Below are 23,380 nucleotides of genomic sequence, written 5' to 3'. Positions count from 1 at the left end.
TCCAGTCCAACAAGTAAGTCACTCTGCAAGATTAACAAGCAGATCCACTAGCATGCTTCAATACAGTATATCTCTTAGGTGGTAGTAGCATGCTTGGTACTATCTATATACTAGTACTTGCCTCGCTGGCCTTGCCTGGACTTGACTCGGGGTTCCTTCCCTCTTGGCATGTTTTGAGTCTGGAGCCAGCCAAATGCCTGTGACAGACAGACAGATACGCTGCAAGGTATATATTTCGAAAGAATGGTTCAGGGGGACACGTTCAGCTTGGAGGATGCCCCGAGTGAACTTCACGACAATGACTCAAAGAGTAGCTTCCTGGCCTTTTTTTTTTTTTTTTTTTTTTTTTTTTTTTGTAGCGATACAGTTCAGTGTAGTATAAACATCATGGACTGATTGATTGAAACTAAGTTGACGGGCTGTATGTATACTAGTACTAAGTATATTTTGGTACCCGAAGTATATACAGTAGTAGTAGTACTAGGTAGACACACCCCAAACAAACCCTGGAGTGCTCCGTAAATTCAAATGCTTTCCGACCCTAGAATCATCATCATCATCATCATCATCATCATCATCATCATCAATCTGGCTATCTAAGCAGCTAGACAGACAGAGTGACAGGCACCCTCGCACGTTCTCCATCCCTCATGATGATGGCGCGGCGGGTGGATGCCCGATAGAGGTTGGCTTGGCATGTTTCGGCGATGTCAACCGAACGGACCATCGGCCGGTTGGTTCATCGCCAAACGTGAGTGAATCTTGATCCAGGTGGAAGCCCACAACTGCACGAGCCCAAAGAGGCCTTTCCGCGACGTGCGCTCGACTTGGTCACGGCGCCTTATCTTTGTTTCATACGCAAGCCTTTCAAACCCGGTAGCCACCTCCCGTGGCGGCCTTTGCAGACCAGACCCCTCGATCCCACCAGACATGCGGTGACCGACAGGCACCACGAAGCAGCCTGTGCCCGCAATGGACGCCTACCCGGAAGACTATGTCGCCCATAACCTTCCATTTATCCTGCTCTCCGGTCTCGAGTCAAGCTCGGATGACGACCAGCAACCCGTGCGAGCTGACTATCCGCTCCTCAAGGACAAGGGCGTGAAGATATACTCGGACTTCCAGCCGTTGAGCGGCTCAGTCGCGGAGGAATTGAGGCGCGTGCTTCTGGAGGAAGATGCATCCCGTGTCCCCTGGGAGCCGAGAGATGATGCATATGCAGATCCATCCAAGTTCGAGTATAGAATTAAGAGTATTGGACGGGTATGTTGGTGCCCATGCCTCCTCCCCTTCCCCGCTTCACCTGGATCCCGGAATTAAACAGATAGCCCCATCCGATTCTCTCTTCCTTCCCCCAATACCAATTTTATCGCTCGCTCGGATCGAGGTGAAGTTAGCTGAACTTTGGTCTAGTCATATAGTCTCCCCCCACGCAAGGCTGATCCCCCACCTGCCTCTCCTCCCACGAGCCCAACGACCGGACAAGACAATGGCACGTCGCGTGGGGCATCTGTCGTTCTGCACTCCCCCATATCCCCGTTGACCCCGAGCTCGCCGACTTTCCCAGATGGCCTACTGACTCCGTTATGGGTCACGAAGCACCAGAACATCGTCCCCGCGGCGGTGATAAACTGCTTCCCATTTTGCTTCGACCCCAACATGAGTTCACTGCGCGATAACCAACTGAAGATAGAGATCAATGGACTGAAAAAGCAATGGTCCTCATCTGGCTACAAAACTCGGTTCATAGTCGTCCTCTTGTCGGAAGAAAGCAATGGTAACTATGTTGCGGATGCCGAGGACAGGGTGGCAGGCATTCGGAGGGCAACCAATCTGGATCAGAAGTCCATGTTTCTCCTTCCATCAGACGCGACGTTAGTGGAGCTGAAGGAATTCGCGACCTCCCTGCTGTCTCTGCTCCAACCATCGGTGATGGAGTATTATCGGGATCTATCGAAGCATGCCAGGCGCAAACGCAACCGAGGCAATATCCCCCCACCGACAGCGCCACCGACAAGTGGGACGTCGCAGACTTTGTCGACTCAGGGGTGGAATGTTCGATACGAGTTCAAGCTGGGAATTTTCGCGGAGTTTCGTCGAGAGATAGACGCGTCTCTGAGAAATTACGAAAGCGCCTACGAGACCTTATTCGGGCAAGAGGTCTTCGAATATATCGCTGGCTGGAATCCCAGATTTAATGATGCACGTATGTTAGGCGATGTATTGGCTATACGCATCATCCGCTGCTTGCTGTGGACGGGACAAACAACACCAGCGGTGCGGTTTTGGGTAAGCCACCGAAACCGTTCGAAGGACATCGTTGATCGTCGGGGTAAAGGCACCAAAAATTATGGCTGGGAAGCCTGGGAAGCTAGATGGTCAATGGTAATGGGTCAACTCGTTCGTCAAGCTAATATCCCCCAATTCACTTCCGTGGGTATCCCTCAAGACCAGTTCGAAGAACAATACTCAATCTTTGTTCCACGAGACAAGTCTAGCTCCATTCAAGACATGTATCTTCCATGGGAACAACTCCACCACGAAGGGTACTGGATTTATCGAGCCGCGCAGCATACAGAGTACCGGCGAACGTGGGCGGAGCAGATCCCGGAGGATGATCGGATGCCACCAGGACAGTCTCCTGCCTCTCAGATAGCAAACAAAGCTTACCTGTATGATACCTATCTGGTCCCAGAGCCACACGTTGAGGCACCTCAACCAGGGGCGGATGGATTCAACCACTCATTGTTGAGATTGGATGCACTGAAAGCGGCACTGGAAGAGTTCTCTAAGCGAGACCAGCATCGGAAAACGGAAAGCATTAGCCTGGAGATTGCGCAAGAATACATGCGTATGGGCTCATGGCCTGAGGCCTATGAAGTTCTTCGACCACTATGGCCTACCCTTACGTGGCGGCGCTCGAGCTGGTGGCAGCTCATGGAGCAGTTTGGCTGGGCTCTAAGAGAATGCGCGTTCCGATTGCATGATAGCGATATGGTATTGCGGGTGGATTGGGAGCTACGACATTCGGGTAAGAATGTTCCCACTCCCCAGAATACCTTGATGGCATCGTTTTTAACGTTTAGATCTTAGTTTTTCAACCGCGGGCAGACTGGCACTATGACCTCCATGAGAGCCTCGAAGGTATTCCATCGGTTAAGCCCAAGCCATCGGTTGTGCTGCGGGCGGAGGATGTCATTTCGAGTGGTAAGTCATCGTCGTAGCCTTCTATGATACATCTATGGATGCTGACAGCATTCTCCTAACAAGTAACGGCGTCATTCGTATTCCAAAAGTCGGAAGGAAACGTCGGTGAGCCTTTACAAGGCCAGCTGGTAATCAAGTCCTGCGGCCAGTCATCAGCCAAGCCCATTAGGTTTTCCGAGATCAAAGTGGTCTTCGAGGGTTGCCTTCGTCCAATAAAACTTCAATCAGATCACAACCTGATTGCCGACAGCACCACTCCTTGTACATCAATGTCGCCATCGCTACGTGACCCCAGCAAGGCGGAAGGTCCGTCGTCTATTCAGTCACCTACCAGTGGGCTAACGGCCTTGACTGGCATTGCAGATCTAGCCATCGGTCCTTCCCAGACGAAGGTGTATGACCTCACGTGCATTCCCAGGGAAGCCGGAGAGTCTCGTGTTGCATCAATAACATTGGCAATTGAAGAAGAAAATTTTGACCTTGCCAGCGCCATCACTGATCTGTCCCCACGTGAGTCATACTGGTGGCAGCGGACCTCGAAGGGCCTGAGCCGACGGCGTGTGGGCAAAGGCCGCGATACCGGCCGGTGCAAGATATTGCCTAAACCTCCAAAGATTCGGATAGAGCTACTGAACCTCCGAGAAACATACTACACCAACGAGCATATCATTCTCAATGTCGCCATTCATAACGAAGAAGACGAACCTGCTGATGTTTCCGTGGAAACCAGACTCTTTGGTCGTCCGGAATCAGCGGCGAAGATCCGATGGTTTGGTGAGAAGGGATCCTTGGAGGCGCACGGTTCTGGGGAGAGTACCCCAACCGAGGGAATTTCCCATTATATCAAACGACCGATAGGCGTGATGGAACGCTCCTCTCACCGAGAGGTGGCGATTGTGCTCACGGACACCAGTGACGCTTCCGATTACGAGATTGAATTATCGACCGTGTACAACCTTGTGTCTGATATCCAAACACCCATCATTGCAACCGTGCGAGTGGGCGTATCGATCGTCAGGCCGTTTGAGGCCAATTATGAGTTTCTCCCACGCCTTCATCGCGAGCCTTGGCCGGACTTCTTTAGTGTAGACGATGATTTACTCGCACAGGGAGAGGATCCCACCCCCGGGGGATTGCAGCAGCGATGGTGTCTAAACTCCAAGGTTGTCTCGTTTGCCTTGGAGCCCCTTGTCATCGAGAAAATGTCCTTGGTCTTACTCGGGCTCAACGGCGCAGCAACCTGCCACCTCGGATCGGAGGAGGTTGTCAGCCCTGAAGTGGCAGAGATCCATCCCGAGGAGCTCCGCGAGTCCAATTTCATCCTAGATCTCCAGAAAGCTATTCTGGGCGACCGGAGGCCTACCGCCTTGACGCTGGCTCTCGAGATCCAATGGAGACGAAGTGCAGCGGACGACGGTTCGCTCACAGACAATTCTGCCCTCACCACATCTACGCTTGCTATCCCCCGCTTTGTCATTCCGGCGGGTGAGCCTCGAGTGCTCGCGTCGGCCAAGGCCTCCAGCACTCTTTCCGGGTTGATCCATCTTGATTACACCCTAGAAAACCCGTCGATGCACTTCTTGACCTTCAACTTGACCATGGAGGCCAGTGAGAACTTTGCCTTCAGTGGGCCGAAGACGATTGTGGTCCAGTTGGTGCCAATGAGCAGGCATGTAGTCCGATACCATCTGCTGGCCTCGAAACGAGGCTTGTGGATCCAGCCACAACTCCTCGTGGTGGATACGTACTTTAACAAAACACTCCGGGTTCTTCCCACGGAGGACATGCGGTCGGACAAGAAAGGGATTCTGGTGTGGGTGGATGCCGAGGACTAGATGCGATCGATCCAGTTAGTGATTTACGGTGAAGGAAGACGGATCCGCACCGAGCATAGCTACCTAAGGAGGTAGGGAGTGTTGTTTATATGTAATTGAAAGGACCTACTAGACACCTGCCTACTACTCCTACCTACTAGTAGTTGACCATCACGTGCACCGCCCTTATCACGCGCTGCCCGAAGCAGCCTAGCGGCGGAGATCGGGGCGACGCCCGCAGCTCCTCCCCAATCCGGAGACTGACTGACCTGAAGAGCGAAGAGCGAGTGGACTTGAACTAGAACTTGAACTTGCGCTGTGATTATTGTTTCTCTCTTCTCCCCCTCCCCCCTCTTCTCTCTTCTCATCTCCCCCTCCCCCCACATCACCCTCCCCCCCCATCCGCAGCCTCCAAGTGCCTCTCGGGCCTCAATTCCAAGATCTCTCCAAACATCGCTCCTTTCTCATCCTCTTTCTTTCGTCTGCCGGTCTCTCCACCGGCCGGTGCAACACAACCTCTAGCCTGACCGACTGCCTCTACCGCCATCCGTTTGTTCCGGTAATTCACCATGGCGGCCCAGGTAGCTCTGATCACCGATACAATCGTGGGCATGAAAAGAGCCCTGCGGAAAGAGAATGACTGTACGTTATTCCCCGTCTTCCTCTTCTCTTGCCTTTCGCCTTCCTGACGTAGTGTCTCTTGCCCGACCAGACTCCGGGCCCGATGATCCGATCACGCAGCCGACAAATCGAGGCAACAAGTTACGCGCGAACGCAAGTTTTGTTCGGGAGGGTGCCCTCGGATACGTACACCCAGAGGAGATGTACAAACAGGTGGGGTTTCCTTGGATAATCACCGAAAATGTCTGGTTGACGACGGACGAGGAGCTGACCATTGCTGAACCTTGTTTTCCCTTCGCGACAGAAAATTGACCATGCCGGATACACACGTTATATTCTTCAGCCCAATCCTGTGCGCTACGATTCGGAAGGCGATGAACTGGACGAGGACGACGAAGACTCCGAGGCTGATGCCGCTGCAGCGGAAGAAAATCCGTTCTCTGAGATTGCGCTAGAAAGTGAGATCCTTTCTTTCGTCTCATCAATGTTCAAACTATATGTTTTTTTTGGCTAACAAATCTGCGTACGTCCCTGGTAGATTTCCTCTGCCCTCTTAAACATCCATCCGAACTGCCTACCCACCCGTCTCTGTCACACGCTTATACGTCCAAGGCACTGTTACATATGACCCAGGCGATCGAGGCCAAACTCCGTCAGGAAAGAGCACTGCTATGGCGGGCAAGGAACTTGCACCGACGGTTCTTGGGTGATAGCTCCTGGATGCCATCCGGGGCAGTTGAAACGCATGAAGACAGATGGGTTTTTGAGCCTCGAGTGGTCGGTACATCACGCAGCTCCCCTACGAGTCAGTATAGGTCGAACGGGACTGCCACCCCTTTGGCGACAGGGGCACTTGCTGCTCAAAAAAATGGCTCACAAGGACCGCCGTCTGTGGCAAGTGGGTCAAATTTGCCCCAGCCCTGCCAGAACAACGCGGTTCTGAGCCAGTCTGCCGTGGAAAAAGATGTCGAGATGACCGACGCTCATGAGCAAGAGCTGGTCCGCAAGGACTTTATTTCCAGCACACTTGAACAGACCCGGGAACCTAAATCCGAAGAGATCGATACCCCGGTCGGAGACCTACCACATCACTCGGAAACTGCACACCCCGAGGCGCAAATAAATGGAAGCGATCCGGCAAAGCCCAGAGCTGACGAGGACCGGATGTCGGACTCGGATGGCACCATCGACAGAGACGGGAAGGAAGACAACAGAGGGACTGCAACCCATGGAGATGCGCAAGCTAGGCCCGATCGTGGGAACACTTTTCAGGAAGATGAGACGGACAAGGATGCGGAGATGCAGGACGGATCGTCGCCCGAACCTCCCCGGCGAATGACGACTCGGGCGCAGGCCAACGCGGCGAATCCGCACCAGGAAGATGAACTGGGTTCCCTATCCCCATACCCTTCCGACGATACCATCGGTAGTCTCCCAACGCCACACCCACTCTTTCTCATCCCAGAGACCGTCCGGCCAGACCCAAACTTCGGTCTTCCACCCAATGAAGCGGAAGACACGCGCCGCTTACTATGGTCTTATGTTCAGAAACAAGAGGAAACTGTTAGAGGGTTTGAGCACATGCTCGAATCTCTGCTTCGGGCCTGTCGGATGAAAGAAGATGTTCTGGAGTGGTGCAAAGCGGAAGGCCATGTCGGCGAGATGAGCGATGGAGAAGATTGGTATGACCGGGAGAAATGGGGACTTGTCGAAGGGGAGGATCTGAAAAAGGGTGCCGATGAAGATGAAATCGAGACGGTGGAGGAGAGCCGGACGTCGAATAAGAGAGGCAGGGGTCGGCGAGCATAAGCTGGGCCCCTCGATTTGTTCTGTGTTCTTCTGTCCTTTCATTCCAGCCTTAGTGGGGGTCGTCACTTCTACTTTCAGGAGTCATAGCGTGGAGTTGCCGGTGTTTGGTTGAGGGAACGAAGTGTCTTCTGGCTACCGAGGACAATTGTGGGATCGTCTTTCTGGGGCCCATACAGTGGGCCAAGACGCTATATGGTTCGCTTTGGCATACAGTGTAATTTATGATAGTTGAAGGTCATCTCCAAACTACACAGGTGTAGCAAATGATACCCGTTGTTTGTTCCTATTCGTGTAAAATGCGACATTAAAAAATTAAAAATGATACACTAAACGCAATCACAACGCTTTTCTTCCCCCTCCTCTATTTCTTTTCCCTTTCCTCCTCCGGTTGACCATTTTGCTCTAAGCGAAGGTAGCAAGGCATGCGAGGCAGCTTTCATGTCTGTTTGACCACTGCCTCTCATTGGTCTCCGGCTCTGTTGACTGATCAACAGGCTAGCTGTCTGATTATCGTTGAAGATTGACGGTGCGTTTTCTGGAATCTTATACCCACGTCACCTAAACCATAGGACTTGGTCTTCCCCCAAATGATATTTGGGGACTCACAGGAACGGTATGGATGTTGAAAGTCCAAGGCCCCTCTCCTCCCATCCACACCAGAAAGACGTATTGCTAGTGTCATCACAATGCATGGTCATTCTATGGGAGTAGGCGTCCAGCCAGACCCTCGGGTGTTCTGTTTGCAGGACTGCATTTACAAGCGTTTGCCTCCTTGCTTCGACTTTGCGCGCTCGCGCTCGCGCTTGGCATAGATCTCCGCCGTAAAGGGACTACCACGCCGAGGTTAGTGGGTTACGGAGTCCACGTGTTTGGTTTTTGCATTGGGGCTTGAAACGGCGAAGGAGGACTTTGGTTGCAAGGGCATTCATGGCCACGAGGGCCAGCAGGAAAAAAGATCGGACACTTACTCCTCCCACTGGAGAGCGAACCAGTACATGACGAATACTCCGGCTGATAGAAAGACGCCCGCCACCTTGCCCTTGTAGAGGGCAACACCCAAGAAGTTCAGGGTGCTGCCCCAGTACATGGGGGAGCCGGTGACACTGAACGGGAAGCCGGTGACGGGGGCATCCATCAGGATTCCGAAGTAGTCTCCCAAATAAGTGCCGGTCACACCTAGGGCATACATGCTGGACAGGACCAGGACGGAGCCGACGGCAAAGAGGAGCCCGCCGAGAATCGGTTGGTGCACAGGGGCATAGTAGGGCTGATCATCCAGGGCCAGTTGGTAGATGTGGTCTCGCAGGATTCCCAGGCCGAATATGGTGACCGCGAGGAAGTAGCAACCGTAGTAGGGATTGCCGAATATACGAGTCAGGTAGTGATTCCGATATTCTACAGGATGAGATGCAAGGCATGTGTCATGAGCCACTTATACTGTGCACCAGGAGGATAGTCGGGGGCCTTCCTGGAGACGGAAGGACGGGGGTGGGATGGGGGTGTACCAACCAGCACGGGCGACAATGCTGGACACAAAGGAAAATAAGTTAGTCATTGGGAGTGTTGAATCAATTGGGGGGGCAAGAGAGCAAAGCAAGGACTTACTTCCAGAAGATGGGGTTGAAAGCGACGGATAGCAGGGCCCCTGGAGAGAAAACGCGGGCGTTGAGAATCACATGCGGGGAACGGAACGGAAATCCAGCAGGGGTGGGTAAGGCTACGTACACTGTAAAGACGGCTGGGAGAGGTCGACAAAGTCGGAGAGGAAAGCCATGGCTTGGTGGTTGGAGTTGAAGGTGAGAGGGAGAGAGGGGGGAGAGAATGATGATGAGAGAGGGGAGAAGCAGCGGAAGAGGAAGAGGAAGAGGAAGAAGAAGGATGCTCAACAAAAAGAAAAGAGAAGCAGGAGGAATGGCTCGGAACAGCTGACTGGCTGACGTTTGAGGAACAATATACGGAAGGCGGCCCGGAAGACGGGAGTACAGTCAGAGTACGGCAGTGCTACTTGGTAACATACTGGACTATGCTGTATCTGCTCGGTACCTTGAGGTACCATATACACAGGCACTCCGTATGGTAGGTTCATACCTACGCAGGTAGTAACTAGTAGGAGGTACCTAGGTTCCTATGACGTATGTACTGTGGTACCTACGGTGTACTCGGTAGATGTATGGAGCACAGTACCCAGTACTCCGTACCTGCTCCGTACCTTACCCACCTTGGGAACCCACGGAGCACCACCACCTCCACATGATATCTACTTACTATGTAGTAGATACACTACAACACAGTAGTCGTAGATTCTTATATACTAGTGCTAGTAGGCAGAACATGTACGTCTGTGGCATTTTATAGTACCACGAAACGATCTTTACTTACTTTCTCAGGTATTCATCCCCGTTTTTCTTATAAGCTCCCAGAGTACCTATTTAAATAGCAGGTAATGTTGTGGACTTTGTGGTACCATGCGGTCCGCAAACCCCCCCGGGCCCCCTCCCCGGTGGAGTCTCGCCTCACCGCCGGCCCTTCTTACTAGATACGTAGTACTCCGTACTTGGTTCCTCTTACTATCTTTCCTCTCCCCCCCCCTCTTCCTCTCTTTCTCTCCATCCAAAACTGATCTATCCACCGATCATCCGAAGCGCCCGACTGGAATATCATCATGTCTCGCCCAGTCTTGCTGTTTGGTCTGCTCTCGTGACCGGGCATGGCAGCGCATCTGCTCCCGGGAGAATGGCCCTGAAGCGTCGTGAGCTCGTCGTCCTCGGCATTGGTGGCTTTGTAGCTTGGGGGTTGGCCGTTGAGTGGCTTCCTATCCTGAGGTATCTGGGGTATGCGCTGGCCTTGGGCGCATTCCTTTCCTCGGCCATCCTGATAGGCCTCGTGCTCCTCACAATCCGCCCCCCCAATGGCCCACCTTCCCTTCCCTCGAAGTCGCCCCCCATCGCCTTTCTCGCTCACCCCCACTGGGGAAAGGAAGCACAGGCTGTCCGAAGTCGCTCGATCTATTATCCGCCGTCTCTCTATCCGCAGTCGTTCGTCGTATCCGAAGGCATTGACGAGCTCCTTGCTCTGGCCACCCGCGACTTCATCGCATCATGGTACCAACATATCAGCCCAAACCCCACATTTGTCAACGAGGTGGACCAAGTGATTCGAACCGCTGTTGGAAACCTGCGCGATAGAATGTTGGCAGAAGACCTACTCTCCCTCTTGGTGTCCCGAATATTCCCTATTTTAACGGCCCATCTCAAAGAATTCGATGTCGCAGAGCGATTGGTGCGAGGCAGGAATCTTACGAGAAATGTCACCGAGTCGGAAGAGCTAGACCTTGCCATTGCGGCCAAGTATCGCGAGGGACATCTGCATCCAGCGGCTGTTCTCTCAGTCTCCGACCAAAAGTTAGTGGAACAGGAATATCTCCGTAAGATTGCCGTGGGGCTATTGCCACATGTGTTTCCTGAGTCTGTCCTCAACAGTCGTGTTGTCTCCGTCTTGATCCGTGAAATTATTTCATGCGCTGTTCTCTTTCCCCTCGTCTCTGCTCTCTCGGATCCGGACACGTGGAATCAACTGGTGGAGGCGTACGGGCGAACTGCCATTCAGGACCGTAAAACCGTTCGGAAGCTTCGGGCAGCCTTGGACGAGCATGCATCACCAGCCCCCAGGTCAAAGAGGCATTCGTTTCCTCGGTTGTCCCCTCATGATTCGGAACGTGCTTTTGAGCGATTTGTCCGGGCTATCCGGCGCTGCAATAATCTTTCAGAGGCTAGACGATTCAGAGCTCTTGTCACAAGTCAATTGAAACGTGAGACTATGGTGGAAGGGCAAGACCAGGTCTATCTTCGACGGTTGGAGACGGGCAAGAGAGTTCTGGACCAGAAAGTAGCCAAGTTGTCGGCACCGGGAGGTACTCGCCTGTTGTCGCATGCCTCCGCAGCGGTAACCCATTTCCGCCGTAAGAATTCGGTTCCTCAGGAGGCATCATTGGTGGACGTTATGCATGACGCATCGGGTCTTTCCTATTTCATGGAGTTTATGGACCGGCAGCAGCTTATGTCTCTAGTGCAGTTCTGGATCGTGGTGGATGGATTCCGCAACCCTCTGGAGGACGATTTTGGAGATGAAAGTTCTCCAAGCTCAACGACATGGACCCCAGCTGATCGCAGCGATATGGCACTTATTAGTGAAACATACCTTTCAAAGTCTGAATTGAAAGTCACGGATGAGTCACGCCGAATAGTGAAAGCTTTTCTCAGCGCAGGGAGGCGAGCTACACCAGAGCAGTACCGCAGGGCTCGAACCGTGATATTGAGTGCTCAGTCTGCCGTACTCGAGGAACTTCAAGAGAACTACTACCCCAAGTTTAAGCAATCCGATCTTTACTACAAGTATCTCGCATCGGATGAAGTTTCACATTCTGGCACTCAATCGCCTCGCCTCCTTTCTCCCAGCGCCGCAGAGGTGCCCGAGAGACGTCCTCTTCCTCCACTGATAGCGCGCACCTCCTCGCAACCAGGCGGCAAGCCGAAGGATTTGCGGCGCGCGGCCGTTTCGTCGAATGATGTCAGGAGCACGGTTAAACTGTTCGACGATGACGAATCCCCAAGACGCTCCTTTGATTCTGAACGTTCAGCGCCCCTGTTCGATGATGACTATGACACGGACCCTCTTGCCATGTCAACGCAGAGTATCGGCCGAGACTCACAGAATGGCGAGACTGAGACGAATCAAAAGGAAGTTATCGAAAACATGGAGGCTGCCTTGAATGATATTATCGCGAATGAACCGAAGAACAGCAGAATAGAGGATTTGAAGACTGCTGAGGCCCCTCCAACAGGACTGCCTAGTGCCGATCAGCCCCCCAGGTCTCCGCGCAGCTCGATAGAATTCTTCAGAGCCGAGAACCGGGCAGAGGAAAAAATGAAACCGAGCATTGCCTCGCTGGGGCTTGTAGACCGATCTTCCCGGCTGGGTGTCTTCGATGATGACCTTTTCCCCGACCAGCAGAAATTCATCGAAGATGAGTATGATGAGCCTATGGGGACGGACAACGACCCAGCTGATCAAGTCCATGAGGCTGCTCCCGGGGACCTCGGATTGACTGAGGCGATCGAGGTTCTTTCAGCGGATATTGAAAAGCTCGGATCTCAAGAATCCGTGGTTGACACTCTCACTCGGAAGGCAGAGCTGACAAATAACACCGCGGAATTGAGGATTCTACGCAAGTCGAAAGCGAGCATCCAGCGGGAAATTCATCGCAAAGAGATGCAACGGCAACAGTATATCATTCAGGAGAGCGATAACAGCTTGTATGGCCGGTCGACCGTCCGGATCAAGTCCATTGTAGTTGGCAAAGAGGAGGATGGCCGCGAATTCGCCATGTGTACGTGACCGTCATGCCTGGCCTGTATCTGCAGGCTCCCTCTCTTTCTCTTCCCAAAATTTTCCAGATGCGCGATGGACTGACATGTTCTCTAGATGTGGTTGAGGTACAGAGAAATGCCGGTGAGCAGATGCCAGCGGCTTCCTGGGTCGTTGCCCGCAGGTACAGCGAGTTCCATGAACTCCACCACAAACTGCGCATGAGATACCCTTCCGTCCGACACCTGGAGTTTCCACGCCGGCGCGTAGTCCTGAAGCTCCAGAAGGAGTTCCTACAGAAGCGACGCTTGGCACTCGAGGCGTATCTTCAGAGACTACTTCTTCTCCCCGAAGTATGCCGGAGTCGTGACCTACGAGCATTTCTTTCCCAGCGGGCCATCATTCCACGCAACGAGGCCCAGAGCTCCAGCAATGGAGAGACCAAAGACCTGGTCACTCGAATCTACAACTCTGTCGCCGACGGCATGGATGACTTTCTAGGCAACTTTGGGGTGCTCGACCAATTATCTACGGCCGGGCAGAATCTCATCTCCGCTGCTACCAGTCAACAAGCCAGCGCAGTTTCCGACTCTGGGCTGGCGACAGAGGACGCGGTCACCGCTGCTGAAGCCGAGGCCGAACTGAACGCATTCGACGACCGCGAGCTGGAGCCTTTCATTAAACCAATCTGCGACCTGTTCTTAGAGACCTTCGAGTTGAACAAGGGCAACAACTGGCTGCGAGGCCGCGCCGTGGTCGTCGTCCTTCATCAACTGCTCGGGGGCACGATCGAGCGCAAGGTGCGCGAAGGAGCACGCTCCCTATTGCAAGACGACTCTGTCCTCCGCTACCTCACCCTGGCCAAGGACACCATGTGGCCCGGGGGGGTTCTCCGCCAGAGCAGGATCCGCACGGCTTCGGAGCGACTGAAGAGTCGCACGGAGGCCAGCTTGGTCCTGGCTACGCTGCTCCCCGATCTGGCAGGCAATGTGGTCGGACGAGCCAATGCGCAGGCTGCAGCACGGAGGATCTTTGCGACCCTAAACAACCAGCGACTGAACGCGCACTTGGCTTTCACCATCCTGGATGAGATCGTCTTAGTCCTGTTTGGTGGGGCCGAGGCTGGACGAATGCGTTGATGACTTATCATGTGTGTATGATAGCTACGGGTTTTCTTTGTCTTTATCGCGGCCTTGCTCTTCTTGTCTTCTTTCCCTTCTTCGGCGCGGGGATTGTATCGATATTAGCGGACGTATTGCATCATTGTTCTTCATCCCGCATCCCATGCCCGCCCGTTCTGCATAATGTGTCTTTTTCTTCTTAATGGCCTGGACACCGCTGTGTCAGCCCCACGGGGCTTGTCGGGTCATATCTCGCACCTACTTGACGCATTTGCATGGCAGGGCTTGAATGAATTCGGAAAGATACAGCGCGATCATCCGATGCCGATAAAGCCACCGTGCCTGAGACTACCGTGTTAGCCCCCATCTACTGGTCCCGCTAAACAATAACTCTACGGTAGTTGTTCAGCTGAGAGTATTCTTTCTTCCTCTGTTTCGACGCTGTGAGTATGAATGAAGGAATTACTGCTCGAAGATACAAGATCGTACGATTCCCAGTGGGTCAACCCAGCCGCACAATCAGTGACAAGTTCCCGGTGAAAGCAGAAAGTTGAGAAAGTTGAGATAGAGCATCAAAAGTCAAATTACAGGGATCATCATACGTTCAGCCCCTGCTGCGACGCCCCAGGGCACAGCTTCAGATGGCTTCAGGGATTCGACTGAGGGCAGACAAGAAACGAAGCATCATGGAGTATGGTTGGGGTAGTCCACAAAAGAGAGGTTAGACACTAGAATCATGGCTGTTCTATGCTTCATCGGCTTTCTTCTTCTTGGACTTCTTGCTGGGCTGCTGGGGAGGGCCTTGCTTGGTCTGATGAACAATGAGGCGTGTCCAGCACTCATCCTTGTCCCACTCGAAACCAGCGAGGTAGGGCTTGTCCAATTCATCATCGGCCTGCAGAAAGTTCATGTCAGCACTGAATTGTCTGTCCCAAAAGAGGTGCTACCCAAAACCCTTGACTTCCTATTCGGACATAGGCCTACCTTCTTCTTGAACTGCTTGTAGATCGCGTCCAGCGCATCCTTTATCGTGACTCCCTTCATGTTACGAGCAGTCACTTCCAGTCCCAGGGGAAAATGCAGATCAATCTTCTTGACCGGAGGGTTGACCAGATGGAGCTTCAGAATGTCTTTGTCCTCGACAGTGGACGGAGAGGTATTCAGCTTCCTGTGACCTGGGTTAATCTCATCTCTCATCTCTAGTGCTTGTTCGTGTGTGCAATGACTCACCACCCTGTTCTTTGCGTTTCGATTGGCAGAGTTATCTCAATCTTCTTGTCCTCTATGGAAGGGAGTAATCGTTAGCTGTCACATGTGCTTCTCAATGGATTCGCCGTCTTTACAATGGAAATGCAACGAAGGAAACATACCAAGATCCTTGATATTGTAGACGCCCTCAGCATGAGATGAGGTGCGTCTGTGAGACTTCTTGGCATCCTTATCGGGGGCTTTCTCATCCTTGGGTGATATCGTCATGCCAGCAATGGCAGAGTCGACCTTGGTGAGTTCTTCAGACATGGTTGAAGGTTGACAGGAAGTAGCTGGTAGCTGACAGTGATGTTAGTATCTCAAGAAAGCCGTTATTTGCACGCCCAGGCCGACATGGTGATGAGGACGAGGATGGTCGCGGAGATGGGAGACGAAGAAAGAAGATTCACGGATTGAATGGTTGGTGTGTGACAGGACATCTGACCACAAGGGAGAATTGAGAGGACGGGGGGGGGTTGAAGGGATGAAGACTTACCAGTTACTGAAAGGGCACGAGTGATGATAGAATGAGATGGTCAATGGGGAGGGTGGATGGATGGATGGTGGATGGGGGGAAGGATGGGAGAAAGAAGGAGAGAAGAGGGGGGGACAGAGGAAGAAGAAAAGGGACGATACGAGCAAAGCAGAGCAGGTGACTTTGATGGGCCAACCCAGAATTGAGACAGTCTTCCTTGGAGTGGAAGGTGCGGGAGGGAAGTCTGGCAGTCTGGGGCACGGCAATAATGGATGTGGGTTCCCTGACGTACTTTCCCTCCAGTACAGTCTGTCTGTCATGGATACTTTAGTAGTAGCTACTACCTACTTTACTAGTAGTATGTACTTCCTCGCCCACTACATACGTACCATACCACCTAGGGACAGTCATACAACAATAACAGTACACTCCCTGAGCTTGTCCATCATCATCATCATCATTCACTACCGCGATGCCACCCTACTAGGTAGCTAAGATGTACTTCGTACAGGGGAGTGAACGGTGGTGTGTTCCGACTGACAGGGAGCAAAGGGGTGGGATGATGGACCCCAATAGATGGTTGGATGGCTGATGTAGGGATGATCTCCGCATCGGGGCGCGTCGCATCACCATCCGACCCATCACCTGATGGTTGTACGGTTGTTTCACCTCCCTGTCACCCACATTACTATTACTATTATTATTATTATATTATTATTCAATCATGCTGTTCTCATCGGGGGCCAGTCCAGCCGGTGGCAACCGGATCACACGAGCAGCGCTGACGTCGAGAGCTCCAGGCGATGGGCCACTAAGGCTGCACCCCGCATTCCCGCCCGCTCCACTTAATTCGGTACTTTATTTTCCAGCCCGCCCGCTGCCTGTCAAGTGGTGGTGGTGTTAAGTCAATGATCTCTTCAATTCTCTCTCTTCTTCTTCTTCTTCTTCTTCTTCTTCTTCTAGAGAGGATGGAAAGAATGCTCTTTCACCTATTCACGCCCATAGCTTCCATTCCATCAGTGGGGAGTGATGATGAATGGCATGAATGACCTCATGGCGCCCATTGCCTTTCATTGTGCCAGTCCATTGGCGGATTGATACCATGGGACAGACTGTATTCACATACCTACAGTACAGTGCCTTACTACTACCTGTAGGTACAGGTAGTAGTCAAGCAGCGGTATTAGGGGCATGTAACATATACTGTATTGTACTTCTCCAATCAGTACCAAGGTACCTAGTAGGTAGTCCTAGGTAGTATAGGTACGTATATCTGCCAAGTATCTGGGCGATAACAGTGCAGGTAGATAGTAACTTTTACCTGTTCACTTTTAGGAGGTTGGCTGGTAACGTTGCCCCGACCTTCCCCTCCTCGCTGAGCCCTCGGGGTGCATACTTGGATGGCTAGTAGACTGGTGGTGGTGGTGTGGTGGTGTGATGTATATATAAGTACTCCGTACATGGTACCTGCTACTGATGCATCTAAGGTATCGCACACAGTAAAGGGGTAGACTGCTTTATGAGTTGCTGGCGATCATATGGCGTGCTGCAGGCAATTGGCAGGCTTGGGCGGGGTTTGTGCGCGACCTGCGAATCATGGTGGGCAGCCTATCTATCTAAGTACCTAGTTACCTGGTAGGTACTGTTGTGATGTAGTGGTAAGTTACCAAGGTCCGGAGTACAGTACCCGTACCTACTAGGTAGGTAAGGTAGGCAGCTACTATCTTCTTAGGAGGAGGTAGGGTAGGTAAGGTACTGACACAGATACGTTACGTACAACAGAACAATGAGCTTGATTTGCCAATAATAATATAATCCATCTACACGGAGACTCCGATTCATGCCTGCTGAGTCAGGATCGAACCGGAGGGAGCAGGCGGTGAGCGCGAGCCGGCAGAAGATATTGGAATATTGCCCATTGCCCGTTTGGACCTGTTGTCAGGCTGGTCGAACTCTTTCCTTCTCCCTCCCTCTCTCTCTCCCTCGGTCTGCAAGTGTCAAGTCCTGCAATCAGCTCGCCCGGCGACATCCGAATTGCATTGTTACGAAAATCCCCCTGCACTTCCACCTCCAGTCCACTTCTGCTTCTCCCTGGTTCTTCGTCGCGCGTTCCCGGAGCCCTCGGTTTCCTCAGCGAGCTGCGTTACTTCGACCTAACCCATCTCCTTCAGAAGCTTAACTTCTCTCCGCTCGAATGTCGTCGCTCTTTGGTGGGGTTGCCACGCCGTCAACCACGGCTGGTCAGACGAACACCACAGGGGACATCTCCAAAGATGTCGCCCTCAATACACCCCCCGATGACAGTATCTCGGATCTCCGCTTCTCGCCCGCCAGTGAGCATCTCGCCGTCGCGTCGTGGGACAAGAAGGTTCGCATATACGAGATCAACGAGCAGGGCCAGAGTGAAGGGAAAGCCCTGTTCGAGCACGAAGCCCCTGTGCTGAACTGTTGCTGGTCACCTGTGAGGCTTCCTCTCCCCCATCGCATCCCCACGCCCGAAAGTGACTGACGGACTCCCCGTCGTCGGACTAGGATGGTACGAAAGTGATCGGAGCTGGTGCCGACAAAGCCGCCCGCATGCTGGATCTTGCGGCCAATGCGACCACCCCCGTCCAGGTCGCCGCTCACGATGCGCCCATCAAATGCTGCCATATGATTCCTAACCCGGCTGGGAACAGCCCGCTTCTCATCACCGGCTCCTGGGACAAGACGGTCAAGTACTGGGATCTCAGACAATCCACGCCCATCGCGGCCGTAGAGTGCCAAGAGCGCGTCTACACCATGGATGTCAAGAACAAGCTCCTCGTGGTTGGCACGGCAGACCGGTACATCAACATCATCAATCTCGACAATCCCACCAAGTTCTACAAGACCATGCAGTCCCCCCTCAAATGGCAGACACGGGTAGTCAGCTGCTTCGCCGACGCCACCGGGTTTGCTGTCGGTAGTGTCGAGGGCCGCTGTGCTATCCAGTATGTTGAGGAGAAAGACTCCAGTTCCAACTTCAGTTTTAAGTGTCACCGTGAAACCCCTCCTAGCCAGCGGGACATCAACAACATCTACTCCGTCAATTCCATCTCCTTCCACCCTGTACATGGCACCTTTAGCACCGCCGGCAGTGACGGCACGTTCCACTTCTGGGACAAGGACGCCAAGCACCGTTTAAAGGGATATCCCTCCGTGGGCGGCACTATCTCCAGCACCGCTTTCAACCGCAACGGAAACATCTTCGCGTACGCCGTGAGCTACGACTGGAGCAAGGGGTATTCCGCCAACACCCAGCAACTGCCCAATAAGGTTATGCTACACCCCGTGGGTCCCGAGGAAGTGAAGCCCAGACCGGGCACCAGAAAGAGGTAATAGAATGTTTTCGAGGATCGGTGAAAATAGGGGCGTCGTTGGGGCCAGCCTAGATCGGTGTAGGGATTGATTTTATTACACGCTCGACGACCCATATATGGATTGGCTAGTCATGGTCTGATTGTCAGTTTCAGTTTTGTCTTGCCTCTTCTTCTTTTCTTTTCTTTTCTTTTTTTCTACAACTTCTCATGTACCCTTTTATCATTGTTCTCTGGGAATGCATATGAGCGATTCATTTTAGGCCTATGACCTTTCAGTTTCTCCGGTGGTTACAGGGCGCGGTTGTTTCTAACTGAGGAGAAGAGGACGCGCGTGGGCTTGCTTGCTGTAAACGGTAAGTAGTGAGGGAAATGACTCCTTGGTCATTGATGAAGTTCTTGTCCGGTCCGTGGTCTGGAAGCTATAGAAAGGTCTTGGGACATATATATGTAACAGTGAACCATCACCGAAGATCGTACGTAGTAGTTTGAGAGTCATGTTGAATTCCCTAATTCAGTTGAATCGTGCACTCGGATAAAGACGAAGGGACAAAAAAAAAAACCGGAAGCCAGGACCAAACCCATCAATCATCAGCCGTACGTCATTGCACCTACATCGTATCTCATATTAACACTTCACATGCATCAACATCAACACAAATCAAGAGGGAAAAGTAGACGGGCAATTTGGCAATTCGCGACAAGAAAGATAACAACGCTCTAATCATGAGGATATGAAGGAATCCAGTAGCTACTCTATAGACGTGGTCTTCTTTGAGTATTGACTAGGAGGAATCAATATCTAGCACTCACGACGTAGGGATCGTGACCTGGGCTACTCCATCCGTGACCTTCTCAACGGCCTCATCAGTCTTGCCCTCAGTCGTCACATCGATGTTCTGGGCACCTCCTTTGGCGGACGACTCGACGTCCCCGCCAGCTTCAGCAGCAGCCTTGGCCCTCTTCTCCTTCTTCTTGGCCTTGGCGGCATCTTTGGCGGCCTTCTTGGCTGCCACCTTGGCGGCTTCCTCCTCCTTCTTCAGCCTGTCCGCCTGCGAGCCACCGAACATATCACGCCACTCATCGGCCTTCTTTGGGTCAATCCGAGAGAACAGGTACTTGGCCTTTCCGATCTTGTGGCCGGGCTGGATGGCAACCGGCTTCCAGCCGTCCTTGATGTCCTCCAGGGAGGGGATGACTCCGAACGGTGCGTCAAGCTGCTCGTTGATCGCCTTGGAGGTAGCGGGAAGGTAGGGAGAAAAAACGCTGGCCAAAAGGTGGATCAGGTTTAGCACAGTGCCGACGACCGCGGCAGCACGCTCAGGCTCATTGGCGATGAGAGAGTTGTCGAGGCGATTGGCCTGGATCAGGCCGTTTCCGGCCTCGGCCAGCTTCATCGCGCTCGTAACACCCGCACGGAGGTGGGCGCCTTCCATCTCCTCGATATACTGGCGGAGAGTTGTCGTAACCTCGTCCAAGGTAGGCTGAAAGGTTTCAGGAACGGTGAATTCAGGAACGGTCGAGCCATACGAGGCTGCCACAAGCTTGATGACACGGTTGACCAGGTTGCCCAGTTTGGCTAGCAGCTCGCTGTTGTTGCTCTCGACGAACGAGCGCCATTCAAATTGGGTATCGCCAGTTTCCGGACGGTTCTTCAAGAGGTAATAGCGCCAGACATCCGGGGGCACACCCGTCTGCTTGGCGTTGTTGCCAAAGACACCAATACCCCGAGACTTGCTAAACTTGCCACCTTCGTAGTTCAGATACTCCGTCGTGCTCAGGTGATGGAGCATGGTCCACTTTTCCTCGGTTCCCATCTGGCAGCCAGGGAAAATGACACTGTGGAACGGAACGTTGTCCTTGCCCAGGAATTGATACAGCTGGACATCCTCCGGGTTCCGCCACCAGAGCTCCCAGTCTGGGGTGTAATTGGCAGTGATAGATGGGTAGCCGATGCAGGCCTCGAACCAGACATAGAGCACTTTGTTTTCGAACCCTTCAAGAGGCACGGGGACACCCCATTTGAGGTCTCTCGTGATACCCCGATCCTTCAGGCCTTCCTTCAACCAGGACTCGGTAATGACGCGCGAGTTCTTAGGCCAGTCACCCTTCTCGATGGCCGCGCGAGACCACTGTTCGATCTGAGGCTGGAGCTTGTCAAGTAGGAGGTGGATGTGTTTCGTCGAGCGGCGTACGGGGGTGGCGCCATCGAGCTTACACCGCGGGTTGATGAGGTCGAACGGATCGAGAAGATGTCCGCACTTATCGCATTGGTCTCCACGGGCATCGTCGTAGTGGCATCGGGGGCACTCTCCTTCCACATAGCGATCCGCCAGGAAAGACCCATGGGTCTCACAGAAGGGCTGCTCCGCAGTCTTCTCGGTGAGATAGCCGTTCTCATACAGTCTCTTGAAGATGGCCTGGGAAATCTCGGTGTGCTGCTTCGTCGGGGTACGTCCGAAGTGGTCGAAGCCGATGCCGAACCATTCATACACCTCTTGGTGGATCTTGTTGTACTTGGCGCACAGCTCCTCCGGCGTCACCTTCTCCTCCAAAGCTTTGGTCTCCGTCGCTGTTCCGTATTCATCGGTACCACAGATGTAAAGCGTTTGATGCCCGGAGGCCTTGTGGAACCTGGCAAGGTGTGAGTACGTACGGCAGCATTGGAGGGGAGGAGGTAGGGCCGGAGACAAGGCGTTAAGTACCTGGAGAAGACATCCGCACTGAGGACGGAGCCTACGATGTTGCCCAAGTGCGGTACATTGTTGACGTAGGGCAAGGCACTGGTGACCAGGATATTGCGCTGGCCCTTCTTGGGCAAAATCGGGGAATCCGAAGCCATGATGGGATGGAGGCGGCTGGTGGGGTTTGATTATCAGTGGATGGAGGGGTAGAAAAGTTGCAGCTTTTTCGCGGGTGCGGATGATTCATCGCTTCGGCCGGCGCTTCTCCGCATTTTTCATCTTCCCTTCCTTCTTTCTCCCTTCTTGCCTTCTTTCTTCTTCCCTCATCCCTACCTTCCAACCCAACCACTCATCTCAGCTCCATTTGACTACAGACGGGAATTGCGTTGTCTGTCCGGCTCGTCTACCCCGTCGGGAACTATACCATCCTGCTACCATCGCCCCGACCATGGAGAGCAACTTACTCGAAAGTCTCCTGGACTTGGAGGAGGAATTTTACCAGGAAGGCTATGACCTGGGCGCTGCAGATGGTGCACAAGCCGGCTACACTGAAGGCAGTGTCTTTGCTGTCGAGAAAGGATTCGAGAAGTTCGTTGAAATGGGGCGACTATACGGCAAAGCCCTGGTTTGGGCTCAACGACTTGCAGATACGCAACCGGCCGATAAGTCGGACCCGGGCGATCAGGGCCAAGGGTCTTCTCCAAATTCTAGTCTGGCAAGTGTGGCGCAGGCCGACGCTGCCTCCTTGCACCCCTCTATTTGCAAGGAGATGTCGAGCGTCTCGTCTAGTTCTCGGTTGGCAAAGAACCTTGATACCCTGCTAGAGTTGGTAGATCCCGCATCCTTAGCGATGGCAAATACGGAAGAGGCGGTCAATGATGTAGACGAGCGTATGAAGGGCGCTGCCATCAAGGCCAAGCTGATCCAGCGTGCCTTGGGAGAGCGGGAGGATACCTCGGACATCCATCCCGATGCCAAAGACACCCCCACCTCTGGCGACGGAACAGGCAGCATCGAAGACATTAGTTCCTTGAACATCCGCCACTGAGGGGTATCCTTCCCTGACCGCAGGGACTTACCGAAGGACGCCATTCTGCTTTTGCCTGCAATATCCCCGACTCGAAGGTTCTCCCGCTCGCCGCCCCAGATGCTGCTCCGTCCCCAGGATGTGATGGCTGGGAAACGCCATATCTCTCCAGATGATGAGGGGAGAGGTGTGGCTACTTCCTGGGTGACCAGCAAGTACAGCGATCGTTCCGCGAACTTGCCATTACCCCAGACCAACGGAGAATCCGGTTAGTACCACTGCCGTCTCAAGAATGCCAGTCAAGTCTCGAACCCCCCTCAGGTCAACTCCGCGCGCAAACCAGGTCTCTCTGTAAGGCTGTGGACCATCCCAATGGACCTTTTCTGATGGCGTGACGACAGGAACCGAGACCTATCCTCGAGTGTAGGTTGGTCAGAATGGAAGCTTGCCATTCCGACCTACGATTCTCCAAACCGAACGTTTAGTTCTAGGCCAATGCATCTATACAATCATCCATGCAGCTGGTGATGTATGCTTTTGGACAATTGTCTGCCAGACTCGCTCATACTCAGACCCTTTCAGGTGGTTGCGGTCCGTCCGTGACATACGTTGATCGCTGTGAAAATGTGCTGTCAAGACATCGATATGTACGTAACAACCGTAGATGCCGTC

At 53.1% G+C, this 23,380-nt stretch overlaps 9 protein-coding genes across 9 annotated transcripts; 6 read left to right on the top strand and 3 right to left on the bottom strand.

The window, feature by feature from the left end:
* Positions 1-972: 972 nt before the first annotated feature.
* On the top strand, positions 973-5,154 carry BO70DRAFT_315091 (uncharacterized protein; the record flags this gene model as incomplete). Its single annotated transcript, XM_025540295.1, has 4 exons — positions 973-1,263; positions 1,414-3,031; positions 3,094-3,207; positions 3,271-5,154. The coding sequence occupies 4 exons, from the start codon at positions 973-975 to the stop codon at positions 5,040-5,042; spliced, it is 3,795 nt and encodes a 1,264-aa protein (XP_025399058.1). The 3' UTR covers positions 5,043-5,154.
* Positions 5,155-5,590: 436 nt separating this feature from the next.
* Positions 5,591-7,451, top strand: BO70DRAFT_352874 (RXT2 domain-containing protein; the record flags this gene model as incomplete). Its single annotated transcript, XM_025541813.1, has 4 exons — positions 5,591-5,663; positions 5,716-5,855; positions 5,947-6,100; positions 6,181-7,451. The coding sequence occupies 4 exons, from the start codon at positions 5,591-5,593 to the stop codon at positions 7,449-7,451; spliced, it is 1,638 nt and encodes a 545-aa protein (XP_025399057.1).
* Positions 7,452-7,709: 258 nt separating this feature from the next.
* BO70DRAFT_379768 (bifunctional phosphatidyl-N-methylethanolamine N-methyltransferase/phosphatidyl-N-dimethylethanolamine N-methyltransferase) lies at positions 7,710-9,246 on the bottom strand. The gene is made up of 5 exons (XM_025545371.1): positions 9,177-9,246; positions 9,057-9,096; positions 8,961-8,977; positions 8,420-8,846; positions 7,710-8,281 (listed from the first exon to the last, which is right to left on the bottom strand). Exons 1-5 carry the CDS (start codon positions 9,223-9,225, stop codon positions 8,206-8,208), a joined length of 609 nt encoding a protein of 202 aa, XP_025399056.1. The 5' UTR covers positions 9,226-9,246; the 3' UTR covers positions 7,710-8,205.
* Positions 9,247-10,039: 793 nt separating this feature from the next.
* Positions 10,040-13,026, top strand: rgsC (putative intermediate filament protein (Mdm1)). Its single transcript, XM_025543229.1, has one exon. It carries the CDS (start codon positions 10,185-10,187, stop codon positions 12,843-12,845), a length of 2,661 nt encoding a protein of 886 aa, XP_025399055.1. The 5' UTR covers positions 10,040-10,184; the 3' UTR covers positions 12,846-13,026.
* A 1,655-nt stretch (positions 13,027-14,681) lies between these two features.
* Positions 14,682-15,454, bottom strand: BO70DRAFT_352871 (uncharacterized protein; the record flags this gene model as incomplete). Its single annotated transcript, XM_025541812.1, has 4 exons — positions 14,682-14,831; positions 14,921-15,104; positions 15,167-15,218; positions 15,307-15,454. The coding sequence occupies 4 exons, from the start codon at positions 15,452-15,454 to the stop codon at positions 14,682-14,684; spliced, it is 534 nt and encodes a 177-aa protein (XP_025399054.1).
* Positions 15,455-15,616: 162 nt separating this feature from the next.
* On the top strand, positions 15,617-16,500 carry BO70DRAFT_39475 (uncharacterized protein). Its single transcript, XM_025546486.1, has 2 exons — positions 15,617-16,318; positions 16,460-16,500. Exon 1 carries the CDS (start codon positions 15,717-15,719, stop codon positions 16,152-16,154), a length of 438 nt encoding a protein of 145 aa, XP_025399053.1. The 5' UTR covers positions 15,617-15,716; the 3' UTR covers positions 16,155-16,318; positions 16,460-16,500.
* A 1,353-nt stretch (positions 16,501-17,853) lies between these two features.
* On the top strand, positions 17,854-19,490 carry sonA (putative nuclear pore complex protein (SonA); the record flags this gene model as incomplete). Its single annotated transcript, XM_025548066.1, has 2 exons — positions 17,854-18,120; positions 18,192-19,490. 2 exons carry the CDS (start codon positions 17,854-17,856, stop codon positions 19,017-19,019), a joined length of 1,095 nt encoding a protein of 364 aa, XP_025399052.1. The 3' UTR covers positions 19,020-19,490.
* On the bottom strand, positions 19,473-21,912 carry BO70DRAFT_336758 (methionine--tRNA ligase MES1). The gene is made up of 2 exons (XM_025541122.1): positions 21,703-21,912; positions 19,473-21,631 (listed from the first exon to the last, which is right to left on the bottom strand). The coding sequence occupies exons 1-2, from the start codon at positions 21,837-21,839 to the stop codon at positions 19,807-19,809; spliced, it is 1,962 nt and encodes a 653-aa protein (XP_025399051.1). The 5' UTR covers positions 21,840-21,912; the 3' UTR covers positions 19,473-19,806.
* Positions 21,686-23,117, top strand: BO70DRAFT_39445 (Yae1 family protein). The gene is made up of 2 exons (XM_025546464.1): positions 21,686-22,976; positions 23,110-23,117. The coding sequence occupies exon 1, from the start codon at positions 21,920-21,922 to the stop codon at positions 22,727-22,729; it is 810 nt and encodes a 269-aa protein (XP_025399050.1). The 5' UTR covers positions 21,686-21,919; the 3' UTR covers positions 22,730-22,976; positions 23,110-23,117.
* The last annotated feature ends 263 nt before the right edge of the window (positions 23,118-23,380 follow it).

This window comes from Aspergillus heteromorphus (genome assembly GCF_003184545.1).
Source record: "Aspergillus heteromorphus CBS 117.55 chromosome Unknown BO70scaffold_13, whole genome shotgun sequence".
NCBI lineage: Eukaryota > Fungi > Ascomycota > Eurotiomycetes > Eurotiales > Aspergillaceae > Aspergillus > Aspergillus heteromorphus.
The sequence above is the reverse complement of the archived record's forward strand: the minus strand, read 5'-3'. Positions and strand labels throughout refer to the sequence as shown.

Bases quoted from the DNA above. Each gene is read 5' to 3' on its own strand.
- BO70DRAFT_379768 (XM_025545371.1), bottom strand. From the start codon at position 9,225: ATGGCTTTCCTCTCCGACTTTGTCGACCTCTCCCAGCCGTCTTTACAG. The intron at 9,097-9,176 runs GTACGTAGCCTT...TTTTCTCTCCAG, and splicing joins CTCCCAGCCGTCTTTACAGT to GGGCCCTGCTATCCGTCGCT. The intron at 8,282-8,419 runs GTAAGTGTCCGA...TCGGCGTGGTAG, and splicing joins TTCGCTCTCCAGTGGGAGGA to TCCCTTTACGGCGGAGATCT.
- BO70DRAFT_39475 (XM_025546486.1), top strand. From the start codon at position 15,717: ATGGTCAATGGGGAGGGTGGATGGATGGATGGTGGATGGGGGGAAGGA.
- BO70DRAFT_39445 (XM_025546464.1), top strand. From the start codon at position 21,920: ATGATTCATCGCTTCGGCCGGCGCTTCTCCGCATTTTTCATCTTCCCT.
- rgsC (XM_025543229.1), top strand. From the start codon at position 10,185: ATGGCCCTGAAGCGTCGTGAGCTCGTCGTCCTCGGCATTGGTGGCTTT.
- BO70DRAFT_336758 (XM_025541122.1), bottom strand. From the start codon at position 21,839: ATGGCTTCGGATTCCCCGATTTTGCCCAAGAAGGGCCAGCGCAATATC. The intron at 21,632-21,702 runs GTACTTAACGCC...ACACCTTGCCAG, and splicing joins AGTGCGGATGTCTTCTCCAG to GTTCCACAAGGCCTCCGGGC.